Source organism: Thunnus maccoyii, chromosome 11 (assembly GCF_910596095.1).
Source record: "Thunnus maccoyii chromosome 11, fThuMac1.1, whole genome shotgun sequence".
In the NCBI taxonomy this organism is placed as follows: Eukaryota; Metazoa; Chordata; class Actinopteri; order Scombriformes; family Scombridae; genus Thunnus; species Thunnus maccoyii.
The window spans coordinates 15236732-15248765 of record NC_056543.1 but is presented as its reverse complement, the minus strand read 5'-3'; the positions used below and the strand labels follow the sequence as shown (position 1 = coordinate 15248765).

Below are 12034 nucleotides of genomic sequence, written 5' to 3'. Positions count from 1 at the left end.
CCTTCTCTTTCATTAAAAATTTCAGAATCTATAAATATGCAAATATATTTAATTTCAGAAGCCTAAAGGCTGATTTATGGTAGGTCGCTCAACACTTTTGTGTGTTACTTGACAGAAATTATGTATTTGTGACAGCAACACTATCCAATCACACTGCACGACAAAATATGACAGTGTCCGCGACACTTTTTTCTAACGTCGCCATGGAGATTGTAGTTTTCACTGAACTTTCTTATTGATATTTTGGTCTGTAACTTTAGATACCTTGTAATGTCCTTGTTTAATTAGTCCCGGTTGGGATAATGTGTCTGGTTACTATGGAGACAATTTAAATCTGAAGCATGAATTGAAAACGTCACTTAACTCTTTAATTGCTGTTGAGTGGCACTTATCAAAAGTGACAAGCAACCCACCATAAATCAGCCTTAACTGCTGGACACAAGATGTCTCCTACTTAACTGTAAAGTCCATTCTCAGTGTATGTGCACTGGAGGTTTCAAGTTTCCACATCACACTTGTCACAGTCTGGACCACAGTTGGCATCACAGACTAATTGTGATGTCACGAATCATTCTTATAGGCCCAATCTTTAAAACTGGATTTTCAATGAGCACTGAGAAACTTTCCACTTTCAGCAGATGAATGTGCAGTGAAGCCCAAACACCTCACTGTAGGAACAAAACGAAAAACATTTTTGAGTGGAGGGGGCTTTAAGTAGTCAGTTTTTTGTTTTGTTTTTACAATTTTATGTTTCTGTGGCAGATATATTTATTCAGATATACATATAACGTCTCTATTTATTTTTATTTTATTTTTTTTCAAATTTCTGCTAATAAACGTATGCTTACAAAAACAGCTTTTTCACAAAACATTCTTGCTGGCTGCATGTGATGGTTGCTTGGCAACTGTACAGACGCTTTATACCCTTCCGGGAAGTGCGTGGCTCTGAGGAAATATGGCGCACAGACAGCTGCATATACCAGTCATATTCATCGCTTCAACCTATTATTTTACCGCATTCTGCTTATCCATTTTAGTCGCTTTCGCATTATTCAAAAGTGGAAACACTGACAATGCGTTCAGTGCGAGTCACACGGCTAGTGTACCCATCGCTGCCGCCCGGGACCTACGGTGAGTTCACTGGCATGTTGTTACTGTTAGCTAGCTACTCTTGGCTAACGTAAAGTAAGTTACAGTCACTCACTTTTGTTCAAATGTAACGCTGGCGTTTATGTATGCAGTCAGTACAGCTTGACGTTACACTCTTGCCATTTTAAGGCTGTCTTTCTATTCCCTTCGTAAGACTTGGCCGCTTGTGTTGGTAAGCCCCGCAGTCTCACTGAGGTAACGTTAATTGTGTACCTGACTCCTTTCAAAAAGTTGTTAATTTAATGGCTTCTTTGCATGTGATAACCATGCAGCCTTTGTAGACGCAACTTTTAATACATTTACAAAATAGTATAGCGTAGTAGTGAAATTCGGCGTGATGATTTCTCACAAAGCAGCACTTTATAGTGATAAAATGTATTTTTCCGCCCTCTTTTGAGCAACTTAACGTTGAAATGCAATGTCGCCAGCGACTAACGTTAAACATTAACCAAGTGCTCATCTGGGTTTCGCATATTCGGGATGTCTGTAATTTTGGTCTAGACATTGACGTTAAATATTCATTTTAAGGGTGTATTTACTTGATTAAACCAAATAGTAGTAACCATGTGTTGGAACCAAATTCGTGTTAAAGAAGAAAGATAGAGGATGCTGTGTTTGTATATGTCACATGGTGATATCTAATGTCAGGATTGAATTGAATTTTGACCTTTTGAGATAAAGTGGTATGGGTTACTTAACTGGTAGTGATACTTAGTCATGGGCAATTGTTTGCCCAGGCTTTGGATCTGATAAAGCAGCGTACAGGGGTATCCTTTGCCTCATTTGTGACCTCAGCACTCTGCAATGGAGCGGGATATTCCCAGAGTAAACGGGTATGATGATTCTCTCACTGTCATCAGAATCTGTTTATTAGCCAAGTACATATAATGCAAGCATACAAAGAGTGTGGCTTGGCGTTTGTTACCACAAACGCAACATAGAAGAATAAAAATAGAACACGAGTAAGGTGGTAATTAATGATAGTGAAATAAAGAAAGTAGTGTTAAAGTTAAATAAAACTGTTTAAATTTGTTTACAGAATTGAATAATAATAGCTTTGAAATGGGATTTAAACTTGAAATGAAATATTGATTGTGCAAAGGAAGTATGAACTGCGCTACTGACAAAAATGAAGTGTGTGAAGGTGACAAGAACAAAAATCAAATGTGACGTGCAATAAAGAATTATATAAGAGGTGGAATGCAATGTACAATGTTAAGTTCAGTTTGATGAAATGTATGAAAGTGTAGGGATTGAACGAGGGATGTGAGCTGCAAAGTCCAGTTTAATAACAGTATGGGTCAGCTATTTAGTAGGGCAACAACTTCTGGAGAGAAGCTGGTCCTGTGTCTGCTGGTGGAGGTCATAGAGGTACCAATACATTTTGTATATTGTCTCAAGAAATTGCACTATGCATTTCTCATTTTAGTTTACAACTGGAATGATGATGCCATGGCAAAATATGATGGTATAGCTGCAAGCTCCTTTCTGTACAGAAAGCCCCGGGCTTATGGCAGAAATGAAACAGAACAGCAGCAAGTGGAGCCAATTCACCAAACAAAAGCATTTAAAACCACAACATAGCATTTACCTGTTGTGTAACTCTTGATGTGTCATTCTCCTCTCTGACCTCTCTGTATCATGGCACAAGTTTGTTTGTGGAATCGTTTTATGATGATCCTGCATGACTATTTGTTAGACAGTTGGCAACAGACAGGATGGCACAGGATGTGAACAGCTTGGATAGTTAAAAGCTAGTTAACTGAAACTACATTGCCAAGAAAGAAAGAATAGTTTTCTAAAACATTATAAATTATAACTAGCTGTAGGTCCTAGAGTAAACATAATTTGGAAAGAAACAACTGTAATATGACATGCTTTTATTGTACAGATGATACCTGACATTTTGAATTTGATCAAGGTAGGTTCAGTGTATTGTGAAGACAGCCACCCCTCACTCTTCCTGCTGCTCAAACTTCAAGATCTCATGTCCTCTCTTGTCACCTCAGATACCTTTTGTATGACGTGAACCCCCCGGAGGGTTTCAACCTGCGGAGAGATGTCTACATCCGTATGGCCTCCCTAGTGAAAACTCTGAGGAAGGAGGGGGATGACTGGGTCCTTGTGCTTCCCCCATGGGGTCGCCTGTATCATTGGCAGAGCCCCAACATCCACCAGATCCGCATCCCTTGGGGAGAGTTCTTCAGCCTCACCAGCCTGCAGGCCAACGTGCCTGTGATCGAGTATGAGGAATTCATTGCTGGTGAGCTTTTTATTTTGGCGATTCAGACTAGGGTTACAGTTTCTGAAAGATTTTCACTTGTCTGGCATGCAAACCTACTGAAACCTCATTATCTCTCTCTCTATGTATACGTGGTTCTTCTTCACATTGCGCGGTCACCACTTTTTAATTAGCTTTTACAACAGAGTGCTCCCTGCTCACTTTATTAGGTGTGTTGAAGCCAAATACAAAATCAATGTGTTTTGTTCCTCCCTTGGTTCTAGAGAATGGAGGCCCATTCATTGATCAGGTTCTGGTGCTGCAGAACTATGCTGAGGGATGGACTGATGGGAAATGGGAGGAAAAAGTTGACGAGCGGCCGTGCATTGAGAAGTTGTTGTACTCAAAAGATAAACAGGGCTACTACAGGTATGCTGATGTTTTTTGACATGCAGGGTTTCTCAAATCTTTTTCTTTTTTTTTTTTTAATGCCAAAGAAAATGAATTCTGATTTTTTTTAAGACAAAACACACAATGATGGATCACTTTCACAGTTATTCCGCATAAATGATGTCTCTTCTGCTTACACATCTCTTGTCTCTCTGTTCATCATCAACTGTCTCATCTATCTTGTTTTGTGTCTGTTTCCAAGGGGCTGGTTTTGGGGCTATGAGGAGACAAGAGCACGAAATGTAACATGTATATCAGCTCAAGGCCATGCCTCCATCATGGCCCCAGTTCTTCAGAAAAACATCACAGTGACGTGAGTCTTCAGAGCAACATGTTGATGTGAAATATATTTATACACAAACACAGTGTCTTGACACCTGATTAAATTTGTCTTGTGTTTCATTATAATTATCAAACTGTATCCTTTTTGTAAATAACATTTGATTTAACACTATATCTAATTTTACACATAAAACAGCATTGAAAGTAGGTTGAGTAAACGATGTACAGCATATTAAATATTATGGCTTGTATATGTATGAAGAGGTGAGGTGCAGGTAATCCTTTAAAATTAATTTCAGACACTGCATTTGCAAGCGCTCAAAAAACAACACACATGAGCAATTGCACTGAAAATTAAATCTGGGTTTTTCTATAATAATTATAAAATAACTGGCCAATACATCATAGCACCTACTGGCTTTTGAATTGTTTTACAAATATCCAAACACTTTCTGTGTATCTCTTTTCTCTCTCAGTATCTGGTAATCAACTCAAATATACAGGATATGTGCAAGGCTAAAGATAGACAGATGACGTATGTTTCAAAAGTATTAATGTCTAAATGAAACGGCCAAAGTATTAAGCACAAAACCTGCTGAAAGACGATCTGCTGCTTAAGTGATAATTACAGTTTGTTCTCTCAGATCTTGGTGGCACTTACAGGGATTGACGTGTTTGGATGCTGCTGTTTTGCAGATCAGTTATGCTTGACCGAGCAGAGACACTCCTCCATGATCACTATGCTGGGAAGGATTACTGGGATGTAAGTAATGGGCTAATATCATAATAGTAATGTTGGTGTGTCAGGTAACACATTTTTTCTTATATTTTTTTATTTGATCTGAGCTCAGCGTTAGTAGATATTGGTTGTTGTCTGTGTAGTGTTACCCTGTAGCATTGTTATTTTCAGTGACCATCACTGAAAATAACATACAGTGTGGCATTTTCATTTTTCGGGAGCATTTTTAAACCTAGGCTGCAAGGCAAACTATCTTATCTGTAAAATGATGCAGGAATCTCTGTAATTGTCTTTATTTAATGTAGACACGCCGCAGTATGGTTTTTGCCAAGCACCTGCGACTCATAGGAGATAACTTCAGAGCAAAATACCTGAACTCTACAGATGACAGAGATCACACCATATACAGTGAGGACTGGACTCGCATGAAGGTGAGTCAGTGTATCTGATTGTGCTGTGACTGTGATTGTACTGATGGAATTAAGACTGTGGAATTTAACATTATTAACTAGCAATGGGACCATCACCATTTACTGTATCAGTTACCTGTTTGCTGGGATTGTTTTTGCATCTTTAAAAGGGTGATGATGAAAATATTTTTAATAAATTAGGCCTGTTCTTTATTGAGCCATACCAAATCTAGTATCAGTCCACTAATGAAGTAAAGTAACTATTTTTGTTATTATGAAAGCTGATGTTAAATATAAAATTGAACATTTAAGCATCAAATTTTCACAAACCTCCTCTCAATCATTCTGTAATATTATGAGTTGTTGTTATTGTGTTGTAAATTGACATAAACTTTTTCATATGTAATATATGCGCTGTTTGAGTCTCCATATCTTGATTTTGCAGTTTCATGGATTGGCGTTGGGATTGATGAATCTTGAAAACAACCATTCATTTCAGCCATTTGATTACTTAAGCTTTAAGTTTTGAATACATAATTTCTGCTGTGTTCTGCTATTTTTCCATTTTCTCTTCAGGCCAAGCTGGGCTCCGCTAAAGGTGGTCCATATCTTGGGGTCCACTTGCGCAGAAAGGACTTCATCTGGGGTCACAGGGAGGATGTACCAAGCCTTAAGGGGGCAGTTAAAAAAATACGCAGCCTGATGAAGAAGCACAAACTTGACAAAGTGTTTGTTGCAACAGATGCAGATGAGGAAGGTAATGACATACCAACACATTCAATGTACAAATGTCAAAATCGTAATATTGACATAGGTGCCTCAGTATTTTCCTTATTCTTATGTAAAGTATTGTGTTTATTCTGAATTCCATGTATTATAATGATAATAATGAAAAGAAGATCTTGTATAGCAATAATAATGATCGTAACTAGTAGTAGTATATCAGTATAATCATAGTCACTATAAATGTTTATATAATCCTGTGTAAACTATGTAATCCTATAGATCTGAAGGAGCTGAACAGGTTGTTGCCAGAGATGGTGCGGTTTGAATCATCCACAGAGGACCTGGAGCTCCTTAAAGATGGAGGGGTGGCCATCATTGACCAGTGGATCTGTGCCCATGCAAGGTAAATTAGTTTACATGTATTCATTACATGATGATTAGTGTAACAAGTTGTTAATAGACAATAAAGAGCCACAGATTTTACTTGTTAATGATTCTTTTGATAACTGCAAGTGTGCAGCTGTGGGTTTTTCATTTAAACCACTGCTTTCTGGCGCATGTGATTAGGTGTTGATTTAACCTTTAAAAAGTTTTCAAGATTTTCTGAAAATGACTGAAATTTCTCAACGAATATTAAATGGATTGCCATGAAATTCAGCACAACATGTATGCTGATCATCTGCTGACATTTCCTCTGGCACCACCGGCTGTATAAAGTTTTCACTGATCCAGTGAAATATCTGTTACAGACATTGTGGTTCGCAGATGATGTATTTCAATGACTCAGCTGTGATTTGTGTTTAGTACTACATAGCATGCTGGCGCACTAAACTAAGATGGTGAACATGGTAAACATTAGCATAATAGCATTAGCATAGTGAGCGTGTTAGCATGCTGATATTAGCATTTAGGTCAAAGCCATGGATGTATTGTAAGAGCTGGATCCCAGACTGAAAATGGTGCCTATTCAGCCCATAATAATTGCTCACCTGGCGCATACGCCAAAAAAGTTTCTAGCTTCCGGGTTTACTTCCAAAGGTATGCGGCCCACTGAATATGTGTAGTAGTGTTTCTCCCACTGGCCCCGCCCACGAGTTCCCACTCAGCCCATAGACTTTACATTGTGATGATGTCACAGATTTTTAAATGACTTCTCGGCATGAGGAAAGTTTTACAAATATAAAACCTCCATGGATCAAAAGTGTGGTCACTGGAGCGGAGCCCTATTCAGCTCTTATAATACATCCATGCAAAGCCCAAAGCTTCACAGAGCTGCTAGCACGACTTAGGCCCTGTTCAGTCTGCCAGCCCAAATCAATTTTTTGGCATATCCAAATTGTATCCAGATTGATTATAGAAATTCTGGACAGCAAAAAAACACATGAAATGTGATTTTTGTGATTCCAGTCGGATTTCTACAGATGTGACTCAGTCTGACTGGTCTTGATGCTCAAATCGGATTTCAGAGTGTCTTTTGTGCCACTTGCAACACGAAACACGTCAAATCCAGAGTGATGGGAGTGCATCAGAGCAGCTGAGCAGAATCCATGCTGCTACTAGCAGAGCGGTATGGAGGACAACACGGAGGACAACACAGAGAACAACAGTCTGTCGACAGATGCTGAAATAAATTGTCTGACAGCACTTTCGGGAGATGATGGATCTCCATTTCTCATGCTCCCCTATTGGAAAGCTGGAAAGTTGGAAAGTTACTGACGCCTACGTCATTCCCACAGCAACCCGCGCCGATCTGATCACTTGCAAATAACAGTGTGGACAGTCTGTCTTAAAGATCTGATTTGAGAAACTGATCTGATCCGTTGACTGATTTAAGAAAAAAAAAAAGGTCAATTAAAAATGTGTCTAAATGTGAAATACTTTCTGAAAGCCCTGTATGAAAAGGCAAGCTGTGTATATTTGATAGTTATGTATTTGTAATCCGTGTATTATTGATGATTCTTTTTAAAAAGGTAGTTATTGAGTACTAGTAAGCTAATGCCAGTTACCTAACTTAACTTGGAAACAACTAAATGTTATGTTTGGTAACTCAAATATTTTAGCTGAACCTGCCCATGGAAAATATTTCAACTTGAAAAACTAGTCTGGATGACACATGCTGCGCTCAATGCACATGCTAATGTAGCATGGTGTACAGTGCTTTTGTTGTCCTTTTATTTATTTATTTATTTTCAATTTTCTTTTTCAGATTCTTCATAGGAACATCAGTGTCCACCTTCTCTTTCCGGATCCATGAAGAGAGGGAGATCCTGGGTTTTAACCCCAAAACTACATACAACCGTTTCTGCGGGGACACTGAGAAGGAATGTGAACAGCCTACGCACTGGAAAATAGTTTACTGATGTAATCTGACTTTCCTGACACACAGAAGTGCCAAAAACAGTGTTAAAAGTGACATTTATTTGTATGAAATTTACAAAGTATTTTAACTGTTTGCTGTTCTTTTTTTTTTCTTTTTTTTTTCTTTTTTTTTTACTTTTTATGGTTATTGAGTTGTGCAATCAGGTCTGTAGTGACCACTGTGACTGAAACTTACGCTCAAAGGGCCAAGACTGTGCTGCCAAACATGTATTACTGTAATGTTTAACACTTACATCTGTGTATGTTTAGTGTGGATTCTCATGACAGTGTGGCATTTTACATAATTTCTGTTATTTATTGCTAATGCCAGCAACACTGGTAAAAAAAAAGTGTCTTTACATGACTGCAACAGACAGTGTTGTGAGGCTTTATGGGAAAATTCTAACCTTTTTTAAGATTGCAGTCATTAGACTCAGCACTATTCAGAGGTGTTGAGCATCTAAAATTGGACTTAAATGCTGTATTTTTTTTTTTTTTTTACAAAATATTTTACCAGGAGTTGTTTTTTTTTTAAATTTCCTAGATTACATATAAGAAGCATTGAAGACCGTAAATCCAGCATATAAATCATGTGTTTTATTAGGATTAAAGACCAAACAGAACCTAATGATTCCTAACTTAAGATTTGTTAAAAAGAGGTACATTTCCCATCTACTTCCACTGTTATTTCAGTGTTTGTGTAGAATAACTTTCCTCCCTTATTTTATATTTGTGCCAGTATTGACATTTGTTACATGGAATTACACTACAATGTCACTGATGCTGGAAAAGAAGGAAATATGACTCTGAAGAATTTTGGTAATTGAGTATTCTTTCTACCTTGTCTTTTTTAGCCACAGACATAGAGCACATTATGGTAGTATTATACTTGATGATACAAGATGACACAAAGGGGTCACCGTGGGTTTCAACACTAGCCAGCCATCAAGCTGTTATCTTGCAGTACAAACTTTTTCCCTTTCCCTCCAGATCCCTCCAGAGGATCCACACATTTGGATAAAAAAGTGTTTGGTATGGGCATTGTCTCATGACTTGGTTTGTACAGCAGGTGTATGATTTTGGTGTTGAATAAAACCAAGTTTGAATACGACAAAAAAGGGATGTGTGAAAATGTTTATTTTTGGTAGACGCTGTCTATTCACTTAAATTACATTTAAAATCAGCAGTTAAAGTTTGAAAACAATGATGTAAATGACATTATGTAATTATTGTAAGTGGGGTAAGATTATATCCTAGTCAGGCTTACTGAATTTACTTTTCAAAATCCCTGTACCAGCAAACAAGATGTTTTGAAATATATACTGTATATACTTGATTATTAGAAAATTCATGTAATATCAGACTATGTACTTATTATTATTCATAGTGATGAGAGTGTTGTGGAGCATGTGTACATAGTCATAGTCTGCTTGTTTAAAATAGATCAACTCAGAAAGAAAAGAGTGTGCTAGAGCAGGGGGTACAAATATTTTACATGCTGTGGACCTCTAAATTGATATAATTTAGACCACAAACCTATGATTTAGTCCTTAAAAACAGCAGCAGAGATTTCTAGTATGACTGTATGTCTATGTCTATACTACAAGTGAGATTAAGAGGCAGCCATCTTTATGCGTTCTTTTTTTGTGTCTTCTTCTAGGGCTGAGAAAAGTTTAAAAAAAAAAAAAAAAAAAAGCCGTTGAACGCCTGTAACCTTTTTAAAATTCCTGAAGAAAATGTCTACGCTTAACTCTAGATCAAGTTCTCCAACCTAATGAAGTGAATTAAATCAGAGGAATTGTGCCTCGGGCGCCAGTGGTTTACCCTGAATCCTGCTTACCAGCAGCCCTGACAGTTTTTTCTGGCATGCTATCAAGATGAAAAACCAGTATGACTACCCTGATAAGGGAATTCTTATTGATGTTTTTAGATTAACAATGCAACAGTGTCAGATGTCACCTATACACTTGTTTGACCCAACCCTGAGCCTTCACTCTGTCCATTGTTTTGCCTTTTGTTTTGCCCTTTAAGTGACTGGAAATGAAAAGAATCTTCACAGGCCTATAATGCTTCACCTGGCAGATGTTACTGTCGAAAAGAACATTGCAGACTGGATTGTCTTGTCTAGTACAAGCTCATGTTTTAAATAGAAAAAAACTGCCACATCATTCAGCATTGTCTGTATGCACAGTTGCTGAAATCTTGGCCTCTTGCCTTCACATACTTGTGTTGGCAGTTGAGATGTGAACTAAAGTGAGGTGTGGCAAAGACAGACATTGTTTTTTACAGTGTTCTTTAAATCATATACTTTTGTTTGTTATATCATTATTTTTCCTGAGTATAATTTGGATTCGCTTTGTCTTTTCCCTCTCAACATACAGTAATCATGTGATTTGCACGGTTTCACGTTTCCCTGTGGATCCTCCACACAATATCAGTGTGACTTCTCCCAACGGAGATGCACACCTCTCCAGCAACACCTCACAAGCTTTCGTAATGTGATGCTCAGTGTTGCCCTGCCCCCTCTAAATCCATGCTGTACCTTAGAGAAAAATAATGTGAAATGTCAGTTGTGTGTCAGCTTAATTAGATATTTATATTTCTCTCTATTAATCACTTTATTTATCACTTAATCACTCCAAATTATGTAGAAGTTGCCCTGAATAGGACCTATAAACCTATATATAACTATAAAATCTTTCACCTTTCACACCTTTCTTTTAGACTGAAATTTTATGACTGTTCCTAAAGTGATCCAAAAATGGAAATATTTCAACTTTTTTTGTATATTGTTGTACATAGAGAGGGTTAAATTTGACTCGTATGTATTAAAATTTTTTAAAAATTACTATTCAAAAATGTTGTTGCATTCTTCACATTCAATAACACTCATTGAAATCATTATTATAGTGGTTATGTTCTACTGTTTTAGGTAACATAGGAACATAATACTGTATAGTGAAATTGTGAATGTTTTTTTCTCCATAAACAAATACAACCTAAAGAATACACTCTCTCTGCTCTCTGAAAGCTTCATTAACCCATTTATTAATGACTAATAAGACATTTATGAATGAAAAATACATTTGTCGTTTTTAAGTCTGGTATAGAGACTATTTATGAGTCAGCATATGAAAAGTATGTAAAGGTTAAAACCTCAACAAGACCATCACATATAATATTTGTAGGTTATTGTGAGTATATTTTGGAGACAGTGAAAAAGATTAATTACATAAACTGATTATAGAATATATTAAACATATTACAGTATAATATAAGGTAATACATTAAAGACTATTCTTTTAAAGACTAAGCTTTTACATTACAGTTAGGTGTCAGGAGGGTCGAGTAATGTCTAATTAAGCTGAGATCTGACCATGTGACTGTGTAGGTAGTTTGATGATCATTATCTACAAACAACCAACCATAAAGAATAATAATTTCACAACAGCTTTAATTTATAAGATGTGTCATTCCTTGCTCTAAAAGTCTATTAGAAAGATTATCCTATAATTGTTTGATTTTATAACGTAAATTATTTGATGTAAATAACTTTAAGCGGCCCGCAGTCTGTCATGATAGGTAAACTGTTCCCAGAAGTCATGTGCTGCTCCTTTGTTTTGGGCGGACAGGTTGCAGTCTCAGTACACGCCCTTCTCACAGATTTATCTTCTCACACAAAGCTAGAGTCACTCACAC

At 37.1% G+C, this 12034-nt stretch overlaps 1 protein-coding gene across 1 annotated transcript; it reads left to right on the top strand.

Moving 5' to 3' along the window:
* The first annotated feature begins 882 nt into the window (after positions 1-882).
* On the top strand, positions 883-9447 carry pofut2 (protein O-fucosyltransferase 2). Its single transcript, XM_042427380.1, has 9 exons — positions 883-1131; positions 3159-3412; positions 3655-3799; positions 4023-4133; positions 4799-4865; positions 5147-5272; positions 5828-6008; positions 6257-6380; positions 8184-9447. The coding sequence occupies exons 1-9, from the start codon at positions 956-958 to the stop codon at positions 8335-8337; spliced, it is 1338 nt and encodes a 445-aa protein (XP_042283314.1). The 5' UTR covers positions 883-955; the 3' UTR covers positions 8338-9447.
* The last annotated feature ends 2587 nt before the right edge of the window (positions 9448-12034 follow it).